Here is a 26,033-nt window from a genome sequence, read left to right as displayed (position 1 = left end):
ATTCAAACTTTTCAGACGAAACAAAATGGCTGACCGAGGAACCACGTCAGACTGCTCAACATTTGTCTGATGTTAGCCTTCTGGAAGAATTGAACAATTACAAGGACACTTCTACTGGGGGGGGGGGCTGGGGCCGCTCATCAGCAGGCGTCACTGATTGTTACCGTGGAAACCTGGGTGTTGGTTGTTTAGTTAGCCAAGGGGTAGGGTGGCTAACTCGAGACTACGACTGGCCTGACTTGAGCGCAGCATTAGCTTGCCAGCTGCTGTCGTTGGAAGCGGTTGCATATTTAATATTTTGTCACAGTTACATTTGCAACAGGTCCAACTCAGTGCTCAACTGGTTTTCTGCTGAATTACCATTACATCCTCTTAAAGCCAGTTCTGAGGGCTGGGAACGCTAAAGGAAACCTTACCCGAATGAACAGCAGATCTCAACGTACATATCCATGAGAAGGCTGGTGGAGGGAAGCACGGCTAAGCGTACGCGGTAGTTCCAAGTGTGCGAGGGTTGCGTCTCAGCGTTCGGCAGCTGGCGAGTTGCAGCGTAGCCGCCAGGACTTCCGTATGTGTGTGATGTCACCGCACTCAGCCACGCCCCCTCCCCTCCCGCTCCCCTTCTTCGTCTTACTGGCGTGGCTAGGGCTAACACGTGCTTCTCCGCATGGCTTTGTTGCTGGAAACAGACTTAACTTGGTCCCGCTCTGTCCTTCGCGACTCCCCCCCCCCCGAATACTGCGCGTTGAACCCAGCGGGCAAGCGCAGCTCACGTTGCGTTGTCATTTAACTTGTAATACACAAGAAGGCTACCTCGCGCTCAGGAGCGGAGCCTCGGCCCGGGCCACTAAACTGAGGACCGAAATGTGTCGGGCGTGGGACGGCGTCACCGTCTCGTCTACCGCCTGGCTCTGTGTGAGGACAGGCTACCATTCAACCCAGAGTGTTAAGCATGGTTGAAAATACAGACGACGGGTAAGGTCAAGAAGTTATGACGTACCCTTACCTGTGACCGGGAGTTCGGATCGCTCTCGATGACAACAACTCCAAAACAATGAATCCTTGTCGGGTTTCTGATGAAATCACAGACACTCAGTGTTGTACAATTTTGTGAGATTATTTATTCAAGTATGAGAAGCAGTACCCCGATGTACATTATGGGGTCAAGTCCTGCATCCAAAACCAGTGTTTAAAGCCTTGAGTATATTAATGCATCTGGTCCAGGTGGAGCTGCACAATGAGTACACTTTGCTGAGGACACGCATGTACTTTTACTTGATTTTGAATGCAGGTCTTTTATTTGTAAGGGAGTATTTTTTTTACTTTGTGGCATCTTCCTGAAATTCAGGTTCAGTCAGGCACAGCACAGAAAGGAACTTCATAACAAAAAGCAATACCAACCAAGACATGGTGACCTACGTTGCCTTCATCCTCACAATTATTTCAACATGTATTGACATTTTCTTTGTGTTGAAATAGAACAGAAGTGATGGCTTTTGTTCAACTTTCGAAGTCCAAAATGTACGTCTTGCCGTCGCCCGGCTTGCTTTACAGATGAAGTAGTCCTCAACACGGATTGTTTCACATTGTAAACAATACAGTTGAACACCGTTGTGTCGGACCTTGAATATTCACGATGAAATCTACGCGACAGGATCTCAGCAGTTGTGCAATATCATAACAATTCATGTGCAAACTGCTTAAGAAAAACGCTCGCAGTTCCCCATATCGTGTCAGTTCATGTCACGCTGTTCATTAACCTCAATAAATAATCAATCTTGTATCTTTTCTTTCTTCCTTTTCTTTTCCATTTTATTTTACAACAGACCGGCTATGGATCGCCACGTCCACACAACCCGAGCTTGGGCACCTTGGATCACATGGGGCCACAATGCAATGCAGGAGCATCACCAGAACGCCTTGGCCTGAGGTAAACGTCCAGGGCCCAGCTGGTCTTCACAGTGCCTCCTCCGTGTAACCCTGCTGACTCTCAGTAGGGTTTGCCTCCGATAGCAGCGAGCATCTCCTGCCTCTCTGTGGCGGTGGGCATGTCAGGCCTCACGCCGTCCCTTCTCCTCTGCAGCATTATGTTGTGCTGCATGGAAACAAACAAACAAAATTGTCTTTCATTTGAAAATACAGCGTGTCACATGCGACTAGCTGCTGCCACTGGTTCCCGTCATTAGTAGAAAGCCTTACAAAAGATAGATTTGTACTAACACAGGAAGCAGATGCAGCTGTGCTTGTTTGTATTAAAAAAAAAAAGGGGCACTTCTTACCAATTTACCAAGTCAAGGTCAATTTCCAGTTCATGGTTAGTTCTTCTCAGCCCGTTCAAACGGTTGTCTAATGTCTTCTGTGGCTCGGGAAGAGCTTTGTCAAAATAATGATGTCACTGTGACATCATGATGTGTTGCAAACTGGTGGCGTGGAGTTTGAAAGACATGGGTTTACCAGACCGGGAGAGTGTGAATGAAAAGATGCTGTTGGTTTTGCATTATGGGGACTGTAGTAAACAGTAGGCGTTCTGGGGACTCCCTGAGAGGAACTGCCCACTCGGGAGCTCCCCCCTCCCCCGAGAACTACCTACCTTTCACTAAGAAAGTTTCCACACTTTGATTTGATAACTTTAACTTTCCTCGACTCTCTCCCAAGTTGTCCAGTTCCCTCTGTGCTGCTGACCCTTCTGTTGGCGAACACGTGATACCTCCATGACTCATGGTGCCACTAGCTGCTTCTTTTCACCCACCTCCTCCCCTCACTACACTGTACCCTGACCAGCCAGCGGGGGTCGCTACTGCAGTGTCACGGACGAGAGCCTTTGCTGTCTTCCCACCCGGGCACGGCCACGCTTGCCTGGATCTCTGGGATGATGAGCATGCCTTGCCAGCATCAAACTCTCAACTTTTTACGATCTCTTCCGTACAAATACAACATGCACAATGTCTTTAACACATCACTCAACTGTTTCCTCACTTTTTTTCCCCCCTCTTTCATGCTGGAAGCATACAACTCACCCAGTATTTCCTACAGTCCTTATATCTCTGGAAATAGGCGGAACACATGCTCTTATCATAGTTGTGGACATCCAAGCACTTCTGGGAGGCATTGCTTTCCTGAAACAGACAACATAACAGGATTGGGGACTTAAGAGAAACTCGTCACGTCCCAGCAGCAGGTAGATGTTTGACACAACGCGGGATTTAAAAGGGTAAGCTTACGTCAATGCATGGGTTAATGTCCTGATTCCGAAGTTTCCGTGTAGTTTTATCCATTTGGATCTGTGCGCAGATGGACAATATAAACAGGTTAAGATTTTTCTAAGAAGCATGTTTTATCTCTTCTGTGTGTGTGTGTGTGTGTGTGTGTGTGTGTATTACAAGTCATCATACGGTTAACTGGGGTTTTAAGGGCATTCAGTGGAATTTGCATTCTAAATGTGTCCTTGATGTGTTTTATAGGCTAGAGAAAGAGTTACTGATCATCAGACAAACTGAGACCAAGACAACAACTACACATCAATTTGAATGCAATTAATCAATTAGTTGTTCTACAGAAAACCAAAGTTCATCAATTGTTCTAATCAAGTCATTTAAGTCATTTATAAAAAGGTAAAAAAATCCATTTGCTTGTGTCAGTTTCTTCTCGATGGAACAGATTTTGCTCAGCAGTAAAAATGAAAACTGAGGGACACCCGTGTGGCCTTGGGATAAGATGACAAATACAATGGCAAATCCCTATCGCTCAGTTCTCAGAGGGCAAAGATGACATCTTCAAACTGCCAACTGTGTCTGACTAACAGTCCAAAACCAAAAAAAAAGTAAAAACACAAAAAGAAGAAAGAGAAAAAAAAAAAGTATTTAGGTAAACGTGTTTCTTTAATAATTATATGAAAGAGAGAAAAAGCAATAAACTGCCAGATTTCTGAAGCTGTAACCAGCAAATGGTTTGTTTTCTCTTACTTGTCATGAGTTCCCCTTTGAAATTTTCTTCAAATCAGGAAAAACAAAACACTTTTCCACATTGTACAACAACAAAACATGTTCTGTTTCTGCTTGTTCATTCGCACACTCTATCACAGCTATGATGATGTGCGTGAATGGCGATCGCAAATGCACGTATGAATCACTTGTTGGAGCACTTGTTGCAAGAAGTACACTCTGATCTGAGTTAAAGTGATGCTGGGTTTTTGAGGAATGAGGACAATGTCAATCTTGATATTTGAACACGTTACGTATACAACAAATTTATATTTGAGGTTTAAAAAAATGTCGTAGTCATATGTAAAAGAGAAAAAAATGCATCTTATAAAAGAAAAAGTCTATTACAATTATACACACATTATGTCACACCAATACAAATGACAGATATTGAATGTTTGAGGCTATTTAATGTGTCTAGGACAATTTAGACTTTGCAAACTTTCAAGGTTCAAGGTTTCAGTAGAAAGAAAAAAAAACTTTAAATAAAAGGTATGGCAGTATGTATGGAGGGAAACAATCACAATATCTTCAGCCTGTCGAATAAAATACATAGTTTCTAAACCAGATATTATGACAACATCACATTCGTAGTGCCTACTGGAAGAAGATGTACTACTCCACAAAGCCAGCTACCAGTTTAACTTTCAGCTTAGGTTTATACTTTTTTTTTTTTGCCATGACTATTTTCACATTGTGTTTTGGTGGTATAGAAAAGTTAAAAAATAAAACTGAAACCTATGTTTTATATTACTATTTCAGCTAGGTGGGTAAAATGTATGCCGAATTGAAAGCGGTTCTCCCGTTTGCAGAAAATATCTTTATTCGCATCAGTGGTGTAAATGTAACACTAAACACGTCTTGCTTGACAGATTTAACTCCCAGATTTGTCAACGGAGTTTGGCACGTTTGGCACGTCTGGGTGTCCCCCCCGCCCACATCATATGTAATGTTGCTACATTGTAACAAGTTGACCTTCATTGTGTTGTTACCAAACGACTTTTCATTCGGGGGAGGAGGGGGGGGGGGCGACTAATGTTAGGGGTGAATGGAGATACACCTACACAACGTTAATACGTACCTTTAACAAATAGGCTACCAACTTTTATCCGGCGGCAAGCTAACGACTTGGGGGTGCGCCTAATATCCACACCGGTGAAGGTTATCCAGTTTTTTTTTTTTTAAAAGACCTACTTTGACTGGCGAGCCTATTCACGCTTCCTGTAGCTATTCAAAAAAAAAAAAAGATGTTGTCGTGTATCCGGTCCGTGCACGACTATGTCTTCAACAAGCTAGTGAAGCGCTATACATTACATGCAGCTAGGCTATCCAATACAGCTACACAAGCCATAGGCTACAACCTCCCCGTCATGCTCAAAACAACTCCACTCTTGTTGCTGCAACAGCGCACCAGGAAAATCACCCGCACGTCACCAACGACTGACAGCAATCCCAGCCAATAGGAGCCGCTGAAAACTGACAATGTGGAGTGACAATCCAACGAGCCAATAAGATTCCCGAGCAGACATGTTGTTCTCCCTATCGTTGTAAATTGGACTAAACCACGTTTAAACGATTGACAGTATATCTAGCAAGTCCAAAAATTGAGTTTTATTGAAAGGGACTGTAACTGACATTGAAGTGAAAGTGGCAGCGGCTTACGCAAATCAAAAAGCACAAGTGGGCGGAACTTCGGATGGGCGTGGCTAAACCCTAGTGCGGTTGCATCGCAGCGCATACACAATGGCTGCTCGAAAGAGGGGAAAGCAAACAATTTTCAGGCCCGCCGCGTCTAGCAAAAAATATGAGAAAAAAATTATTAAAAATTCGGAAAATAGTTGAAAGTCAAGAAAAACTCAACAGAAAGGATGCTAAAGCGTCCGGGGTAAGTTTGATGTAAATTAAGTAAACGGTTATTCAGTTCTTGAATTAAAATATCGGGGTTATTTAAATTATGAGAGAGGGGTGAGCTGGGGGAAAAAAGTTTGCGTTAATCAGTACCCAGTTTGGGACCACAGAGAAAACCAAGGCAAGGCACAAGTATTGGAAACAATTTTAATAAATTGTGTCACTGGTGATATTAGTGTCACGGTTGCGTGTCCACGAACATTAAAGACCGCAGGAGCCAGAATGAGGGAAAGTTGAGTAAAGTTGAGCGTAGCCTCCTCTCTTAGTTTTATTCTTATTCTCCTTATTTCTTTGGAATATAATAAGGGTATATAGTGCGGTGAGCACCGACAGGGACGGGCGCACTTGGATTCAGCAACAATGTCAATTCCCCTGCTATCTGCACTCACGTTTTATTTATTTTTTTTGGCCTCATAATACACACACACACACACAGACACAGACAGACACACACACACACACACGCTTCACCGCGGGCAGTGGCCAGCATATTCTTATCGACTCGAGCATCTCTTCTCTCCAAAACTCTTCACGTCAAACTCGCAAGCTCCCCCGGTGTGCGGCCACGGCGGCGTGTTGTCACGCTATTTTCTCATTCGGGCGACGTGCTCGTGTGGCATTTTTTTTTTTGTTTGTTTTTTTTTTTGTTGTTTTTTTGTTGTTTTTTCCGCCCGCTGCAGGTATCGATCACGCGGAGAGAAAGTACGGCGCGGCCCGACAAGCGTCCACAGAAGCTGGCTGCAAATTGATTCCCAATAAAGCAGCAAAATGGAGGAGGGAGAAGTTGAGGCAAAGTAATTAGGCGACGCGTAGGGTCTCCCCGTGCAGCCTGCGTCCGAGAGGAAAAGACCCAAAGTCTACTTGTGTGTGTGTGGGGGGGGGGCTGGCTTGAGTTTGATCGGTGTGACAGGTTGCACTGTGCACGTCGGTGATTTGTTGTCGGGTCGAGGCAGCCAGCGTGCTGCTGGGAGTGGGGTCGAAAGCGGTTTCTTGAGAGGGAAGTGTGTTGTCAGTGTTGGCTGAGGTCTGAAGTGTTTACACCTGTCCTATACCCTTTTTTTTTTTTTTTTTTTTAAAGCAAACCTAAACTCCCAACATCTGATATGGCATGTTGACTCTGGGCGTTTTTTTGCATGGTAGCTGGTATCAGTCTGGATTGCACGCGTTTGTGTCAATATGATATAGTCCTGATCTGTCATGCAAAGGCATTTTATTTTTAAAAAAGGCAGAGAGTTGCATGAGAAAGAGACCATTCTTCCTTTGATCCAGATGTTTTGCTGGTTTGCTTCACACCAGACTTTGAATGATGCTGTTGAGGCTGTTCATCTATTGAAAAGATAATGTTGACATGTGCAAGCCTGGGAGGAGGCTGTCAAATGTCTTGATGTCCTTAATGAAGCAACAATGTGAACGCTCTCATGTCCCTAAATGTTGTAAGAAATGGGAATGTTTTGATAGTGAGATATTGCAACCAGGTGCTACTGTTGTTGTTGTTGTTGTTGTTGTTTTTGAAGGCATTATAATTAATGTATTTCTCCTGGCACTACTCCTCCTTCTACCTGGGGTTCATATGTGTTTGACTGGTTTTATTTCCCGTCCTGAGATCAGCAAATTTTTATATTAATGTGCAATATAATCCTATTGTTGTAAACTCTTCCCAAGCCTTGTCCAAGGCTTCTAAAATATCAATTGCTAGGCTTTTTTTATTTTGTCTTGAAAATAATATTAACCATAGTGTGCTAACTTTCAGTTATACTACACTTACAAAATAATAAAAGATTTGTCTCTATCTGATATGAATATGTTTATCTATTTAGTATACATACGAAAAGCAGCTAACGGAAGTGAGTAAAGATACAGAATGTATCCAGTGTTTTTGTTAGTATCACAAATGTTTTTTCAGAATTATAAGAAACAGAAAACAGTGACGTGAAATTTTTAAATGAAGGGTCAGTAATGAGGATGAAATAATTTATCTTTTTTTACAGAAGGAATACGTCACTTTTCTCGCTGAAGTTCTTTTAAAACGTTTTAAAAACTCTGCTAAGTCTTAATTTCTGCAAAATAGTTTGCTGCCATCGGTGTCGTTTGTGGTTCATTTTCTGTGTAGAAATGCATGAATCGCTGCAGACAGGAGCCCTAATAACCCCTTCATTTGAATAGCGAAAAGGCTCAGAGATCCCAGGAAATAAAATGAAATCAATGTATTTGCAGCGATACAGAGACGTCAGCCCTCTACACAACCAAAATGAGGCGGAGGGAATGATGTGATTGTGGTGCTTTTGCGGTTCAAACGCTGTGCCAGCGTGGACGAATGAGTGTGTTTATAATCTGATGGAATATCCCAGAATGACTGCAGGTCATGATGATCCTCCCGTGTGTGTGAATCTTCAATGATAATATAATGTAAGAATTCGCCTCTGCTCCACTTCTCGTGCGTTTGTTAATCTCATCTATTTGCCTTTTTATTAAATTAAATGCGCCTTTTAAAGCTCAGGGTTAAGGCACGAGCTAAAACTCCCTTCGCCGACTTTGCTTGAAATACTTTTTAGATACTTTTATTCGTTTCTACACTAATACGGAAAGAAACCTGATTGAGACAGATTCTTCAGTCTATCGTGGAAGCTGGTTAACCTTTTTAAAGGAGTTTTTTGTTGTTGTTGATAAAAGCATTGTATATGTACACGTACGCTGGGGAGGTGCATGCATGCATACAAGCCAGCTGTGCCATAGTGCCGGGTTACATTGATGTAGCTAAACTACACGGACCATACCTGTGTTTGTAGAGTGGATACTGCTAATAATTATAAACGCTTTACATCTGTGGTATTAGTAGTAATATCTGTAGTATTACCGTACTTTATATCCTCGTATGATTATTACATATAAATGCATGTTTCTGTATTAGCCATATGTAATTATTGGGGCTCCTTTAAGTAAATGTGTGTCTGTGAGCACCCCGCCCCCCCCCCCCCTTTTGTATTTAGTCTTTTAAAAAAACTGGACCAGGTCTGAATCAAACAACCAATCACGGTAATCGGGGCGTTCTTGTGTTTTGATTCCTGCTCTTCCAACCGTTCTGATTCACACTCCAAATCCAGAAAGGTGGAACCTTCTGTAGAACGCCCTTGTTTGTGCAGAGTCCATGTGATTGGCAAGCTACGTGCTAGCTAACCCTAAAAAAAAAAATAAATAAATAAATACAAAGGGGGTGGGTGCTCACAGACACATTTTTTTAAAGGAGCCCTTCAATTAGATACTGTTAGTGACTAAAATGTGTTATTTGAACCACACTTATAATTCAATAACATTGCCTTACCATACCAGTACATGATATCAGCCTACAGGATCTACAACCAATACAGTATATTACTAGGTATTATCGTTATACAGTGTATAGTTGTGTGTATATATATATATATATATATATATCATGGTTCAATTTGTAGCTCCAGATTTCGGTTATATACCGTTTCACTGTGTTTTTGTTTATCAGCCACCTTGACCTATCCTTTTTGTCCTCTGCCTGTCCGTTGCCCAGCTTGCTGAGACCTTGCTCGGGCTAAATGAGTCCACCACGGCGGGCATCGTGGCTCACAGCCGCGCAGGCTATTGCGAGCAGTGCTGTGACATGCTGGTGTTTTCCTGACTTTCCCCAAATGCGTATTGTCCGTCCCAGTGCATCGAGCCTGGGTGGGAGAAGAGGAATCGAGTCAGAATAGAGTCTTTTAACTCTGCGGCGAGAACATTAGTGAAGCAGTCTGCCACGAGCTGAAGGTGTGTTTTTACATGTGGCTGTGGCTCAGGAAGCAGAGCTTCCACTGATCACAGGGGTGTCTCCATTAAGCTACTGGTGCATGCTGCTGCTTTGTCACATACGATCCAACGATACAGTGTTTCTTTGCGTAGCAGCTTCAGGAAATGGAGCCTCGGGCATGCATGAGGGCCAAATCGGGGCGTTGCGGCGATAAGTGCAGGGGTAGCGCGGGTTTCGTTTCTCCAAAAGTTGAACCCGTTTCAACTTTTCGGGCCTAAACTGACTACCCACATTGAAATGAATGGGAAGACCCCCGACTTGGTCTGGATGCAGTGACTTTTGCAACTGAGTGCTAACTGCTGGTTTGATGTTAGACTGCCTCGATACTTACTGTCGTTCTTTTTGCCACTCGAGTCGTGACTCTATGTTGGGACATGCTCACGGTTCAGCAGTTGTTTCTGAAGCCTCCCGTGATTTTTAGTAAATGGCAAACATGCAACAAAAAACATACATTGAGACTGTTTTTAAGGAACAAGAGTGTAATTGTGACCTTCATTTGAAATAGACGTACCCACACAATGGTGTTTTTCTGAGGGTTTTGAATACATATCGAAGGAGAAAGAACCAAAAGAGCTTTTGCAGGAATGACACACACACATATACGCGTATTTATAGCCAACTACTTTTAATATTTGGATATTATTTCTAGTGTTTCACAGCTTTTTTTTACCGACACCTTCTACTCATGGTTCTGATTATGTTGCTTGAAATCAAGGACTCCTCGATGCTCTGAGCTGGATTGTAAAAACCCAGAGTTAACCGAGCCAGTTGATAACCAGCTTCATGACACCGCTTATCCAGGATTACCAGTGTACAGGTGACCCAAAGAGAGCCGGATTAAGCCGAAGCTGCTTCTTGATACAGGCCTCGGATCACTATTTCTGTTGATTTATTCTGATTTTAGGTTTTAGTGTCTTTGTACTGCCAGAAACACAGTCCGTAACCTGAAACTGAACCATTCAGATGATATTTTCTCTCTCTCTCTCTCTCTCAGGCCCTTGAGTCCGGGCGGTGTTGAGCACATAAAACTGGATAGAATAATTGCATCAGTACTAGTTGGGCACTGCGCCCCTGTCCATGTAGCTGGTCTGCCTTAGAGTGCCATGGCCACAGGAACCCAGGGCCACTGTGACCACGTCCTGGAGAAAGCCAAGCTCGCGCCGCCGCCGCCGCCGCCGACGACGGGGAGGCGCAGGAAGGCGGAGGGGAAGCCGAAGAAGAATTTCCCCTGCCAGGAGTGTCAGAAAGCCTTCAACAGTCTGGAGAAGCTAAAGGTGCACTCGTACTCTCACACAGGAGAAAGACCGTACCGCTGCTCCCACCCCGACTGCACCAAGGCCTTCGTCTCCAAATACAAGCTGCTACGGTACAGACAAGCAGCAGTGCATAGAAGGCTGCAGCATGTTGCTTTTCTCATTACACCTTTGGTAACATAATGCACAGTAGTAATCAGAATCATGTGTGTGATGAATGCTTGTTTTCAGCTCTTTGTGTTTTTGTGTGTGATGTAAAGCATGCGTACTTGAAACGTGATTGCAACAATTCTGAGTGCTCATAGAATGTGTCTGTGTTCCAAGGCATATGGCAACTCACTCGCCAGAAAAAAACCACAAGTGTTCATACTGTGAGAAAATGTTCCACCGCAAGGATCACTTAAAGAATCACCTACACACTCACGACCCCTACAAGGAGGCGTTCAGCTGTCAGGAGTGCGGCAAGAGCTACAACACCAAGCTGGGCTTCAAGCGCCACCTCGCCCTCCACGCTGCCAACAGTGGAAACCTCACCTGCCAAGTGTGCCTGCAGCCGTTCCCCAGCACCGGGGTCCTCCTGGAACACCTCAAAACGCACGCCGGCAAGTCCTCTGGCGGGACCAAAGAGAAGAAGCATCGCTGCGAGCACTGCGAGCGGCGGTTTTACACCCGTAAAGATGTGCGACGCCACATGGTGGTGCACACTGGACGCAAGGACTTCCTTTGTCAGTACTGTGCCCAGCGATTTGGTAGAAAGGACCACCTGACGCGCCACGTGAAAAAGAGCCACGCCCGGGAGCTGCTGAGGGTAAAAACTGAGCCAGCTGATTCGCTGGAGCCCGTCGTCTACGACTTGGTGTCTGGCGGCATCAAGGGCGAGCTCCCAGGAATGCTGACGCAGAGGCCGCACCAGCTCAACATGTACACAGGCCCCGTCCTGGAAACAGAGCCCTTCCCCACCCCCACGCACCCCTTTTCTTTAAAGTACCCGCTGGGCTCCAACTTTACCTCATACACCGTCTCCTCGCAGGAGCGGGAGCAGAATCTAAAGGGAGAACTGGAGACCTACCTGATGGAGCTGCAGAGCAGCATGCCCTCCTCATCCTCTGCAGCCCAAGAACCCCAACTCTCCTCCTCCAAACTTGTGTTGGAGACTCAAGTGGGCATGCTGGAGGAAGCGAGCCCGGAGGAGTCCCTGTCCAAAATGTCCACACCGATGGCAGCAGCCACCGCAGGAGACTCTCTGGCCTCATCCTCCTCTCTGATGGACTTCTCGCAACTTTTCAACTTCCTGCCACTCAACGGGCCTCCGTACAACCAGGCGGGGGGCAGCGGGGGGCAGGGCGTTGTCTATCCACCCAACGAAGAGCCCACGCCTCTCGTCCAGCTGCCCCCCCAGCCGCCTGAAGGCCCAGAGGCTGCGGAGAGTCCGCTTCAAGGGCTCCCCTCCTCCTTCATATCCAACTTGAGCGCACCCACCACACTGCCCCGTTTCCACCAAGCTTTTCAATGATCCAGTATGTACTGCACACACACACACACACACACACACACACACACACACGACGAGCTACACAACCACACACACCGAAAACAAGATGCCAGTAACGCAGACATTAGCACTTCTGTCCATTTTTAATATGACAACACGAGCAGACACATGACGAGCAGCACTGACAGCAACACACACACACACACACACACACACACACACACACACACCAAGGTTTGGCTTCATCAGCCTTCTAATTGCTACTGTTGGGATGTCTCCTTTTCAACCTATCAAGCTTTTTATTTAAACCTCCGCCGCCAGTGTTCCCCAGCGTGGACACACGACGGCGGAAGAATCCCCCCCCCCCCCCCCCCCCCCCCCTTGTGCCGGGTTGTGTTTATGCAAATACATATGTCCAAATCCTCCGTTTCTTGCTATTTGCAAGTTTTACAACCCCGTTACGTTCAGCTGTGATTACCAGGAGTACATTGCATTTTTCAAAGACCAGCAACAAGCACGTAGGATGACAAAGGTCAGCGCAACCCGGATTCACACACACACACACACACACACACACACACACATTAATAGATAATGCGTCAGTTTAAACGCGAGCTAGCCTGCGGGAGTTTGAGATTAATGATAATAGAGGTTTGATTTGCAGTGGCAGTTTCTTTTCTTCACCTAACCCCACACGCCGTAGTGCAGATTGACCTTTTCATAGTATGCAGATTTTGACATTGTGCGTTGTTGTTGTTGTTGTTGTTGTTGTTGTTGTTTTTTCCGTGCAGCACTTACTTCTCCGTGATGCCGCCTGTCATCCCCGTTGACTGAGTTGAGTCTATGTCTTCCTCATTCGTGGTGGGGACCAATCTGTAGTTTTGGGACGTTGTTTTAACGTCTATTTAATACAACAGCGCCTATAAATGACTGCTGAACCGTTTTCCCAAAGCATAGCAGATTTTGGATGAATTTCTTTTGCAACGCTCCAGACACAGCTATTGCCTTTTCATTTCATTTCTATTCGGTGTGGAAATCAAACTCACTTGAGTCAGGTGGTCTGTGATAATATGCGCTAACAACTGCGCTGCCATGCAGTACAATAGTGTCACGTCGTCGGCAGTAGATGAAGCAGATCTAATGTTCACTGTGCTGGATTACACAACCCGGTTTCAAGCCCCTGCGAGGGTGATTTCCAACACGCAGTGAAATTAATTCAGCATAGTTCAGCAAATGAACGTATATGTTATCGGCAGTAAATAGGCTAAAACGTGCAAAAACAAAGGTCAGGTCCTTTTTTATGAACAGTTCATAAAGCAGAGGTTTATTCACATTGTTATAGACACGGTACTGAGTAGGAACTACTGAGCAACAGTATTACAGTTTCACGTTTCATTTTTTTCCTGGTCAAGTTGTATCTTAATTCTCCCTACAGCGGGGACATTTTCATATAAGCTGAGGTGTGACAGAGACGGAGCTGGCTTCTACCTGCTGAAACGTTACTGTAGGGGCAAAAACTCACATCAGGGTATTTCAAACATAAGAGACTGAATTGACACCAAGGGCCGTCATTCTCCAGCGATACCCTCCACCACACACACACACACACACACACACAGTATCCCCAGTTTCTGTATCTGGATTAACAGGCACCAGTTTCCATGACACACATAATAACCATTCACTGTTTCTGATCCTAACCCCAGTATCTATGCTAAGCATCCCAGTAGAGCTATCTTTTAAGTAGGGGTGAGTACCACAGGTTCCACTCTCCCCTGGTTCATTGTGCCTTATTTTTCAAAGGTTATAAAAACCACATTTGATCTAAGACCACAAAGCAAGCACTCCTTCAAGGATGAAGCGAGGTGTTACTGCCAAAATGCATAATCACACACTAAGTGTCTCCTTCATTTCTCTCCTGTCCTGTAGCCGAGCACCTGTGCCTTTTTTTTAACAGGACTTGGACCTCTAGGATAATTACCTTGTTTGTGACTGTTGGACTGAAACTAAACCTTTTTAGTTGTGGATTGGGTGTTTTTTTACGTCTGCAAGTCATCACCTTTGAAGTGTTTATATGTGGTACCTAGCGCCACTGTATGTCAGGTATCATAGAACACCATTGCAAGGGTGGCATGCAAAAGGTTAACCATAAAAATGACAGTTGTTATTCAAGGAATATACATTTTTACAATGTGCACCACTCATGCACACGTTAGCAGTGAAATTAGCAATCGCCAGATTAATGGCAAATACAACAAAAGGTATGCTCTGTTTACTGTATATTCCAGCCACTCTCTATCTTTGAACCAATAGCCAGATATCGACCCCTTCTCTGTTAGTAAACATCATGACGTTTGTTTGTGGGCGGAGCTTAGGTGGAGGCTAAATAATTCCCTGAACACGCTAGCTAGCAAGTTTTGTTGGCTTGTTTTGTTTGGGTTTTTTTTTTTTAACAATGGCTGAAGACAATACGAGTCTCTCTGAATATGTACGGTCACTCACACGTTTGGAGTTAACGTGAACCAACGGGGGCCAGTTTGGCCAACCCGTACACGCTCACTCAGTGGACGGACGATCTGACAGGATTAGCTTCAGCGGAATGGCCAGACGTTTAGCGTTACTCCTACCTGAAACCAGAGCGTGTATCGTAAAAAGAAACGTATAAAATCTTTAGACGCCTACAACTATGTCCTGAATGGTGACGTAGGCCTACAAGACCTGAAATGCAAAGATTTAAGAGGCGAGTCTTGTCTCTGGCCCGACCGCACAACTAGCTAAAAAAAAAAGTTAGCTAATGCGCTAAAATGAGTTAGCATAACGAGACCTGAGCGTTCCCCAATTTCTGATGAGGTGGGCGTGACAAACCTTTATACACATAACGTTATCCATACCTACAACGGACAGCACTTTTATTTAACCTTACGTGATATCAAGTGTGAGCTACAAACGCGAGCATTTATGACGATGACCTCAGTCCAGTCCTTTCATCTTATCGCGCTCATTTTTTGACTGGCAGCGGCAGCTTGTATGTGATGAAATTTTGAAATTTGGAGCCGTGACTCCTTCGATTCTGGCACCCAACAACGCGGCAAGATGATGTTTTTTGGGGAGGTTACGTAGCCGACCGCTCTGAGGTGATTCGTGTTTTGCCTCCAGCTAACACCGTGACGTAATCACGACGTCTGCACCGCAAGGGTCTATAGAATATAAAATATGCCATTATGTGAACGGCCCAAATTTTTTTACTGCAGTTTTGGTGATTTAGAATTTATGAAACAAATATTCTGAATCTCAAGAGGAAATATTTCATGACTGTGCCACATCCTCGGTAGTCATTCCATTTTTAAAGCCCGACTCTAAATGTTTTCCTCAGACATAAATCTTTTTTCTTTTTTTTTTCCCCCAACTTGTGCAGAGGCTTGTTAGGTGTGACTTGGGGATGGGAAACATGCTTCATGTATGTTCTGCTTCCCATTAAAACTCAACGCGCAGGTCTCCGGAACCACCCTCGGAAATAATGCCAACATGTCGTACAAGTTCCACTAGGTTCAGAAATACTTCATAGTTCAGGATCGGTTCAGCAGTTTAACGGTGAAAATAAATGTCCACAGCCACATGTTCTGACTTCCTCTGGCACGGCCCCACTTTGCTTTATGTTTAGATTAAATGGAAGTCCCCCCCCCCCCCCCCCCCCCCCTAAAACACAAAACACATGTTAGTCCTGTAGGTTTGGCCTGAATCTGTGAACACGAACTCTCTCTGAAAGCTGAAACATGATGGAGCTGATGGAGACACGGAGACTCTGTTTGCACTTGCACGATCATTTAAATCATTTAAATTGAAATCCTGATTACAAGTACAAAGGCTGGCATGTGAAGAGAGATTCAGTGTAACGGCAGTAAAGACTTTATTACATTTAAGTAAGCACACTGTAATACTGTAAAACGGTATTTACCCATTCCGACAACACTGCGGTGATAAAACATCATATCACGAGCTTGGAATTCTACGTTTTAAAAACGATCCACGTATTCATTGAGCAGCCATTCTGTCAGGGATAGGAATGCGTTCTTGCCATGCAGCTCCTCAGCAGTCCACCCCCCCCCCCCCCCTTCTTTAACTGCTTCTAGTGCCCTCTAGCAAGGCACTCATCTGCACCAGTAAAGCTACTTACCTTGCTTGGGTAGAACTGTACGAATGTGAAAAGAGCTGAGCTTCACAGCTAGCCTTCCCCTGGATTTAAAGAAAAATGGGATTGGTTAGGCCGAAGCGTGCTACATTTAGATCATTAGTCGAGCTGGGTCCTTCCTGCCCCTGCAGTGGTAGTAATGTATCTACGCATGCAGATCATTTATTCATTATCTGCCTCTGAGACTTCTGCTTCCACTCCAATACAACGGCGGGGAAAGGGACCGGAAACACTTTGGAAAGACTCCAGCCCGGTATCCTTAGGAACTGGAATAGGAACTGTGTCCATATTGGGTGATTCCTTACCTTACCTCGCATTTTTACATCCAAGTGCCAATGCAGGAAGTAGTGTGCCCTGTATGTTGAGAGGCAGGAAGTAAGGACGGTGGATGGGCACGTAGCACGTCGGACTTTTCTGCGGGATGCAGGAGTTTGCGTTCCATCCCTAAAACTTACCCGTACCTCAGTGGCCTCGAATGTAGAGTGTAGAATTGCAGAATTGAGCAATATCAAAGGTCTGGCGATAGGGTTGGACAAATGACACGCAACAAAACACAACACTAACGTATTGGATGATCCAAAAACGTCATTACCACCCGCTTTCATGTACACAACTGGCTGTCAGCTGTCAGTGCAGACTGCTGACGTTGCGTTCTGGGACTTGCTGTTGAATTTCGCGAATGATCTCAAAGTTTTGTTTGTTTGCTCTCAGTTCCGCGACAACCAAATTCCGTTCACTTCCGTTGTGCTGACGTGGTGGTAGAAGTCTCAAAACCTCAACCACCAGAGGGAGCGGTTAAAACGTTGTACCTTGATGTTTCACGCGACACTTTAACAAATACAGGCGTGTGCTATCATTTCAAATGAATGTGTGAAAACACAAAAAGGGCTTTCTTCAGATCGCAGGAACATCCCTGAACATCGCCTTTTCACGGACAACCCTCTAAATGATTACATTTAAGTGAATGATTCCAAAAATCCCAAAGAAATGTGCGGGAATGACGGCACAGCACATCTAGAAGTTTTTGAATGGCCATTAGAAACAAGGAGTCTTGAGTTTGTGGAAACATTGTACACCTTCAAGCGGACAGAATAATACATCTGTGATAATATATTCATGAGATATTTTTTGCTAACAGCAGAATCATAGTAAACTACAGTTAGCACTGATGCATTGCTTTGACATGTCCTCAGCAACTGCCATTACCTCTTCTTGACTGTGTTGTACATTTAGATTGTCTAGATGTGGTGGCGTTACCCCGTATGTCACTCCTATGCAAACCTCAGGGGGAAAAGCCAGACTTTTACTTTTTTAATTTGTTCACTGGTTTCTCATTCTGGCCTTGACAGTCTCTAATATCACAAAAAAAAAAAAACATTTTAAAGATGCTGCTGGAAAATAAAATAAAAAAAGTGTTTCCCCACTAAGGTTTGCATAGCGAAACATCCAGCATACAGTGGTCACACATGGGGCCATGTTTGGGTTAGGTGTCTGTCCTATTACGGTTGCTGTGTTTGTTTTCCAGCTGCTGCTAGCTATGAGCTTATGTAGTCTACTCTCTCATAAACTTAGCATTGCTAGCAATCACTTAGCCGGCAAAGTAGGGCTGGGTATTGACTGAAATGTGTGTGTGTGTGTGTGTGTGTGTGTGTGTGTGTGTGTGTGTGTGTGTAGCACTGGATACCAAAATCTTTTTACGGAAAAGCCAACATCAAACGTCTGCTCAGATCCATAATCTTGTTGACTTTGGACCCAATAGTTCCCGATTTTTGAAATCACATTTATAATGAAAAAGAAATAAATCAATAAAAAGTGGAGGGAAAATGCACACCTGTTCTGGAAGAGATTGCTCGAAGGCACACATCAAGATAAAAAAATTAAAAATTAAAAAAAAAGTGAAAGAGCCTCATAACTGTTTGGACAATATTTGACAATTCAAAATCAAGTTCCGCACTTAAAGCTGCAGTAGTCAATATTATTCAATTATGATTTTGGTTTGAATAACTCATATTTAATTGAAGGGCTCCTTTAAAAAAAAATGTGTCTTGTGAGCACCCGCCCCCCCAGTTTAAAAAACTGGACCCAGCCTGAATCAAATAACCAATCAGGGTTAGCTAGCACGTAACTGGCCAATCACATTGACTCAGCACAAACAAGGGCGGAATCAAAACACAAGAACCCCCTGATTACCCTGACTGGTTGTTTGATTCAGACCTGGTCCAGTTTTTAAAAAGACTAAATACAAAGGATACAACATTTTTTTTTTTTTTTTTTTTTAAAGGAGCCCTTCAGTTAGATATTGTTAGTGACATGCAACGGTCAAAATGAGTTATTTCAAACCAAAATTACAATTCAATAATATTGCACTACTGCAGCTTTAAGTCACATGAGACAAGCGAACAAGCTCGATTTGCTGACGAAGGCGGTAAGATGCTGTTGGACCTTTTTAGTTGAGATTATTTTTTGTCAAACTACTGTTCTCAAGGTCGAGAATAAGCGTTCATGCTCAACATTTGAGTACCGTTGCTTCTTTTGTAAAATTTATAAAATGTTTGTAGGAAAAAAAAAAAACCTTTATATACATATATAGTTTTGGCATTGGTGTCAAAAACTCTGGTATCATATTGACACAAAACTTTCAATCAATAATCAGCCCTACAACGACGTAACTGAAGGGCGACGAGTCACACGCGGAGGCGACGTTAGCCGATGTGCATTATTTCAGAGAAGGTCACTTACGTCATCATGTTGGACACTTTTATGCTTTCGAGAGACATTGTACTGCACGCCATGCGGCATAAGTGTGAACGTCACAGCCTGCAAAAACGACGTTTGCCAAACTTCGTCTTTTCACTTCCACCACGGCAGTTAACAGGTGGTGCGTAAAAACCCCATTATGCTATCATTTACCTCACATACTCATCTTGTTTTTTTTTTTGTTTTTTTCGTGCTCCAAGAAAATGATGATGATGAACTAGAAGTGTTGCGTTCCTCCCTCCCTCCCTCCCTCCTTGAATGAAAGGACTCGATGAGACATGAATGGAGACGATACTTTTCTGGCGTTTGTGTGAAATGTAGAAATGAATGTGTAATGTTTCAAAGCATTTATGGAAGTTTTATGCTATTTGTATCTCGTGAAGGATTGTGGTTTTTACAAGAGAGGGTTGGCAAGCCGCTTTCTTTTTTTGTTTGTTTTTTTTGTTTTTTTTTGTAATCATAGCACTTTTTTTTGTAAATTCAATGCCTTTTATTTCCTCCAGTACCTTTTTGTTTGTTTGTTTGTTTGTTTGTTTGTATGTTTGTTTAAAACCTTTTATTACAAATGTATAGATTTAGCTCTTTTAGAGAACAATAACATGTAAATACAATATCAAATGTTTTATTTTTACAGGTACAATTTTTTTGACAGTGTTTTTCCTATCAAAGTGTCATTTTTTTTTTTTTTGCTTTACTTGCACAAGTGTTCTGTGTATCTCATTGAGAGGTCTTTTAACAAATAATGTACCTTTTTTTTTTTTTTTAAACCGATTTTTTTGTTGTTGTTGTTGTTGTTGTTGTTGTTGTTGGCCTATAGTTTTTTCAGAGGGTCTTCTTTGACTGTTCAACCGCTGGTGTAGGTGAGAGCACAGGCAATAATGAAGCTTCAATGGACGGTTATATAGCACTTAACTACATCATCTTGTCATGGGTTGTTTAATTAGTTGTTAAAAAAAAAACCAGATATATGTTCAGTAACTCCCAGGGTGATCCTTGTCCTCTTCTGTCATCCTGTGACCTCAGCGTGACATGATGGAAAACAAAAACAAAACATTACTTGATTTCTTAGTTGGTTCCTGGCCGAAAGCTGTCGCGTGAACAACAGATTTTCCAATCCAATGCTTAACTGCGGTTTCAACTTGATGTAGAAGTCCGTATAGACTAGATACACATTGGTGTCAGATCAAGTTCGTAAAGCTGATCTAAACTGTCCGGGGGGTGGGTGGGGGGAGGGGGGGGGGGGGGGGGTGGGCGCAGACCTTCAGCAATTCATGTCAAACTCTTTTATAAGCTTCGGTGGTACCAGTGAACCTTTATTGAATGTGTATGTAAGAAACACTGCAATACTGCAATATATATTTGGTATTGGATCAAGCTGCTAACATACTTTTTAAAGCTCCTTAAGGTGCTACAGACCTCTTTTTCTAGTTTCTTAAATGTATCGTTTGTACAAACAAAGTCATCAGTCTAGCTGAACAGTTGGCATATGTGTGTGTGTGTGCCCGGTTGTACTATATAGCTACATATATATATATATATTTTTTTTTTTTTTTTTTCTTGTACTGTGACTTTTGTAGTCTTTTTTTTTTTTTTTTTTTAACAGACTTGCCTGTCTGTTGCCCCCCCCCCCTTCCTCCCCTGTGTGTTGTGACACTGGGGATAACTGAGTCATTGTGGGAGATGATGCTCTGAGCGGAGATGAAGACGTCGGTGCTGACGCTGAGAGAGAAAACGCGACTCCGCTCGGCGCGTGTTCAAAAAAACAAACAAAAACAAAAAAAAAAAAAAACGACGTCGAGGGGGAGTTCAGAGACAAACTGCATTCCAGCAAATGTTGGTTCTGTTACCCGTTGCATTTCAACAATGATGGACTAATTTCTAATTCTCAATATTTTACTTCAAATCTATTTTACAAACTACTGTTGTATTTTTTTTTTTTTTATAAATATAGGCCTCATAAGGCCTAATAAGTAATTCACATCAACATATATATAAGTAAATATATATGTATAAGTTTATAGGTTGTGTAAAATAAAAAAAAAATGAATGCTGCAGCTTTTATCCTTTTTTGTTTTTTTTTTGTTTGTTTGTTTGTTTTTGTTTTTTTGTTTTTTTTTAAACATTGACATCATCCAAAGAGGCAGATTATTTATTGTCTGGCAGAATAACCTGATTTGATTTTTACATACCATGCTGCTATGAGAGAGAGACAGACAGACAGAGAGAGAGAGAGACAGAGAGAGACAGAGAGACAAGACGGAGAGCGAGAGAAGAGCTGCAGTCGTCAACTCCAGTTGTTTTTTTTTTACACAATGTAATGAAAAGTTCAATAAACGGCAAGAGAAAGGATCCAACTGCGTGTTGTCTGGTCATTCCTGAAGATGTGTGGTTGACTGTTCATGGTAGAGGACGCACCCCCTCAGCTCGCCTCATCACCATGACATCGTTTTACCGTTGTTTGCCAATGTGAGCAAAGGTGACAAAGGTGACAAAGGTGACAAAGGGTGGGGAAGCGTTCAGGATGACGTGAGTTTTGAATTCTCTGGTGTCGTTTGGTCTCATTCGTTCGTTCCACCTTCTGGTCGTCCAGAACACACAGACGGTTCCCAACCATTCTCTAAACCAGCGGTTCCCTGAGCTTTTTCTGTTTTACCATTGTTTATGTACACTGGGGACCCCCCCCCCACCCTACCTTTTTTTTCTTTTTTCTTGTATATTTCATTATATTCACTGCATAAAAAAAAAAAAACAATCACGGCACAGAACGATGACCCCAAATAGTGACCTTAATGCAGGAAGTTTGTGTCAAACTCTGAACAGACTATTTCCTGTGGATACTGCAAAGCATCAGAGGAGTTTTTTTTTCCTCATGTACAACATATCCACGGTCCTTAGTATGATTCTCTTTCAATCTCGCTCATCACACATCTGTTTTAATAGTCCGAGCAGCCTGGCTTAAGGACGTAGAAATATAGAGTGTATTCTATTTTACACACACACACACACACATAGCAAGTCTTACACCCATAAAATCAAGAGGGGGCCACTGCTGTAAACCACAGCTGCGGTGGGCCGGAGTCTAACCCAGCATGGCAGGCCGTCAGAGCCGAGCTGTGTTCAAACATCTCAAGAGATCTAGTTTGAAGTTAGTCTAAGAATCGGCAGAGGGAGGGAGGAGGAGGAGGAGGGAGGGAGGGAGGAAGGGGGGGTTGCTGTTAGAATGTGATGATCTCTTCCTGCATGCTGGGAAAAGGACGAACGTGGTCCTCCCTTCTGGCACTCCTGAAACTGCGCACTGCACTGGAGTGTCCAGCTGTCTGGCTGCGGGTCGTGTTGCCCCCCGGCGTGCGCACACATGATGGTTACTTTTTTTTTGACGCGCGCAAATATTACTGTGCTTTACTGCCACAGATGCAATAAGCGGCCCGTTCAGCCCCGTCCTCCCGGAGTAAACCGGGTTGAACCATCGGGATGAACCCGTTGAACCCGAACAGAGAGCATTACGTACTCCGCAACACTAAGTGGCGGTGTGGCTGCCTCGCTCTCTCTCTCTCTGTGTGTGTGTGTGTGTGTGTGTGTGTGTGTCCGTGCTTGAAAAGCTGTGAGACTGCGGGGCTGCCGCTCAGTCCACAGCAGACCTCGAGCAACGCGGACGGTCCCTTGCAGCGCACGATGCCTTCTCCGATCCCCGTGACCCGGCTGCTGCCCCCAAACATCTACCCCTCTGTGGACCTCGGGACCTGCAGCAGCCCGCTGACCAAACACTCGCACGGCTCCGCCTTGCAGGTCCCCGTGCAGCGGCTCCACGGCAGAGTCGCCAGCCGGCTCTGGTCCTCCGTGATCTACTGGAAGGAGCTGCGCTCCGTGCAGCCCGTGGGCTCCGGGGGATTCGGCTCGGTCTACAAGGCGGGGTACCTCGGGGAGACCGTGGCGCTGAAGAAAGTGAAGAAGTGCGCCAAGAACAAGCTGGCGTCCCGGCAGAGCTTCTGGGCCGAGCTGAACGCGGCGCACCTGCGCCACAGGAACGTCGTGCGCGTCATCGCGGCGACCACCTGCGTCCCGGCGGACTTCGGAGACGAGAGCAGCATCGGGACGATACTGATGGAGTTTGTGGGGAGCCGGAATCTGCAGCAGGTCATATACGGATGTGGCGAGCCGCTGGGGGAGAACAGGTGGGTCAGGTACTCCACAGACATTGTGCACGGCTTGCGGTTCCTACACTCCCACACCATCGTGCACCTGGACATAAAACCGGCCAACGTGTTGGTGTCGAGTGAGGACGTCTGCAAAATAGCCGATTTCGGCTGCTCCTTGAAACTGGACCGCGGGTGCGAAGCGAGCGCCATCGGCCCCCACCTGTGCCACGTAGGCGGCACGTACACGCACCGAGCCCCGGAGCTGCTGAAAGGCGAGGGGCTGTCCCCCAAAGCGGACATCTACTCCTTCGGGATCACCCTGTGGCAGCTGATCACCCGAGAGCAGCCCTACGCCGGCGACAGGCAGCACGTGCTCTACGCGGTCGTGGCGTACAACCTGCGGCCGTGCGTTCGGAGCCACGCGGTGTTTGGGTCGGAGCTGGGGCGGCTGTGCAGGACTCTGCTGAGCCGGTGCTGGAGCGGAGAGAGCCGCTGCAGACCCAGTGCCCAGGAGCTGCTGCCTCACCTGGAGCAGCTGCGCTCCCAGATATGAGCTTCTTTTTTTTTTATCGCTGGAGCACAGATGCACAAGACTCCCTTTAACAAAGTGTACAATTTAAGTGTCTTCTCGTTTATCGGCGAAAATAAAATGTGCCTCACAAATTTTAAATGACTACCATATAATGATGTTGGCCAGCTTTTCAATTCGGCACATGTAAAACAGGCGACAAAGCACTTGTAGCCTGACTAAAAGAAAAAAAAAAACTGGTTTGATATTGTTTTCCATTGCTCCCTCCAACTGATTTATTTTTATTGAGTGTTGATAATTATGTGCCGATTTGAAGAGGCTGCCAGTGATTATGCAATGACACCAAACAGTTGTTTTCTTGGCGGGACTTGAATGAGCTGCCAAGGAAAGCATCTTTAAAATACCCTATAAATGAGTGGAATTCGTCCCCCCCCCCAGTCACTACACTTCAACAAGATTTATTTTCACTTTTAGTTTTTAAAGTGTTAAACTTCTTGCACGTTGGAAACAAGGGAGACCTCCAGTCTACCAGCAGGCTGATGTATTTGCACTTCTTTTTTTTTTTTTAAATTTCCAATGCAGATTGGTGTCTTGGAACAAGGCAGATTACTCCTGTAGCATCACAAAAACATTAAGCCTATTGTCAGAAGTTCTTCATTCATTCAAAGACAATAGACTTTTTTTTTTTGTTGTTTTTCTTTTATATAAAATCTGTTTATTTAGTGCCAACTCAAACCATCCACACTTTTAGTTCCTGTGAGAGTTCCAGCTAACATGTCTTCTTAAACTGAGGAATAAAAATGTGTTTTATTATTTTTGCCACGATGAGATTGTGAAATGAGCTTTAAATGTGATGGGTTTTCATTAAAATTATTTTTATACTAACGTATGTGTGTGGCTCTCCCTCACCTCACGTTGACCCGGGATGGGGCTGACCTATCCCCAGGTTTCACTCAGCAAAGTTCTCCCGAGAACCCAGTTCACCCTGCCCCCCCCCCGGAACAGGCACGACCGAAAAATGAAACCCCTCCAATAAAATGTTCACTGGTCACAGCCTGGCCGATAGATTTGTTTGCGAACTCTCGAGCTGCGGTGGCCTTAAACACGAAGAGGGGTTGGGGTTCATGTTGAATCCATCATGTCAAGAACTCGATGATTTCCTGTTTTTCATGCTTTGTGGCTGTTGGGACCTTTTTTTTTTTTTTCAACAACTTGTCATCAGATATTTGCTACATCTTATTTGGTATATAAAAAAAAAGTGTGTATCCTCTGACTGCCACCTGCTGGTCACTCCTGGTCCAGACTTCTGAAGCTCTCTGAAACGATTTGGGAGCCGAGACCTGTCTCAACATTTCTGAACGAGCAACAGTGGCTGTGCAACCTGATTTTTAAAAAATGATGCAGCCGTGATAGGGCGCCTGCTGTGGGTAGACATGACTGGAGTTGTTGTTGTTTAACTTGGATACTCAAAGTTCTTTATACAAAAAAAAAAAAAAAACCTCACTAGACCTACTCTTTACTGAGACTTTTTTTGATCTAAGCCAAAGTTAAGGGCCATTCTTCAGGCTACTATTTCCTAAAAGTTGTAAACATGTTGCCTCAGGTCCACATTTGGGAGAACCTCCTTCAGAAAGTGGACAGGGACCGGTCGAGGGGTTTTCATGTTATTGATTATTTTCAGCAGAGTTTTCGAGGGAAATCTGGTCTGCAGATGTCAATAATTACTTGTTCACTCATTTAAGTGTCTCCTGATTGAAATACATATATGTAGAGTGGGATAAGCCTATGTGCCACTTGTCGTCATAACCGAAACTGAACAAACTCTTCACAGATTCTCACACACACACACACACAGCAGGCATGGAGGGTCGTCAGCGGCATGAGCTACACCTGGGCCCGGTGTGCTCTGCCCCAATAAATACCTCCCACCTTCCTCAATCCTGCTCTCTGGACATCCCCCGACAGCGGATTTCTT

At 44.4% G+C, this 26,033-nt stretch overlaps 4 protein-coding genes across 4 annotated transcripts in view; 3 read left to right on the top strand and 1 right to left on the bottom strand.

Annotated features, from left to right (window-relative positions):
* The window catches only part of abcd3a (ATP-binding cassette, sub-family D (ALD), member 3a), a 201,023-nt gene that overhangs the window by 99,192 nt on the left and 75,798 nt on the right, over window positions 1–26,033 (top strand). The window lies entirely within an intron of this gene.
* Window positions 1,096–5,332, bottom strand: chchd7 (coiled-coil-helix-coiled-coil-helix domain containing 7). Its single transcript, XM_070928217.1, has 4 exons — window positions 5,059–5,332; window positions 3,219–3,278; window positions 3,015–3,113; window positions 1,096–2,092 (listed from the first exon to the last, which is right to left on the bottom strand). Exons 2-4 carry the CDS (start codon window positions 3,270–3,272, stop codon window positions 1,988–1,990), a joined length of 258 nt encoding a protein of 85 aa, XP_070784318.1. The 5' UTR covers window positions 3,273–3,278; window positions 5,059–5,332; the 3' UTR covers window positions 1,096–1,987.
* On the top strand, window positions 10,806–12,468 carry plag1 (pleiomorphic adenoma gene 1). Its single transcript, XM_070928455.1, has 2 exons — window positions 10,806–11,068; window positions 11,280–12,468. The coding sequence occupies exons 1-2, from the start codon at window positions 10,806–10,808 to the stop codon at window positions 12,466–12,468; spliced, it is 1,452 nt and encodes a 483-aa protein (XP_070784556.1).
* On the top strand, window positions 23,066–24,082 carry mos (v-mos Moloney murine sarcoma viral oncogene homolog). Its single transcript, XM_070928494.1, has one exon. The coding sequence runs from the start codon at window positions 23,066–23,068 to the stop codon at window positions 24,080–24,082; it is 1,017 nt and encodes a 338-aa protein (XP_070784595.1).

This window comes from Enoplosus armatus, chromosome 21, assembly GCF_043641665.1.
Source record: "Enoplosus armatus isolate fEnoArm2 chromosome 21, fEnoArm2.hap1, whole genome shotgun sequence".
Lineage (NCBI taxonomy): Eukaryota > Metazoa > Chordata > Actinopteri > Centrarchiformes > Enoplosidae > Enoplosus > Enoplosus armatus.
Note: the sequence above shows the minus strand (reverse complement) of the source record. Positions and strands in the feature narration are given on the sequence as shown.

What these genes read in the sequence shown, in the direction of transcription:
- plag1 (XM_070928455.1), top strand. Translation starts at nt 10,806, where the DNA reads ATGGCCACAGGAACCCAGGGCCACTGTGACCACGTCCTGGAGAAAGCC. An exon ending in TCCAAATACAAGCTGCTACG is followed by an intron (nt 11,069 to 11,279) that starts GTACAGACAAGC and finishes CTGTGTTCCAAG; the next exon opens with GCATATGGCAACTCACTCGC.
- mos (XM_070928494.1), top strand. Translation starts at nt 23,066, where the DNA reads ATGCCTTCTCCGATCCCCGTGACCCGGCTGCTGCCCCCAAACATCTAC.
- chchd7 (XM_070928217.1), bottom strand. Translation starts at nt 3,272, where the DNA reads ATGGATAAAACTACACGGAAACTTCGGAATCAGGACATTAACCCATGC. An exon ending in ACATTAACCCATGCATTGAC is followed by an intron (nt 3,114 to 3,218) that starts GTAAGCTTACCC and finishes TGTCTGTTTCAG; the next exon opens with GAAAGCAATGCCTCCCAGAA. An exon ending in AGGACTGTAGGAAATACTGG is followed by an intron (nt 2,093 to 3,014) that starts GTGAGTTGTATG and finishes GTTTCCATGCAG; the next exon opens with CACAACATAATGCTGCAGAG.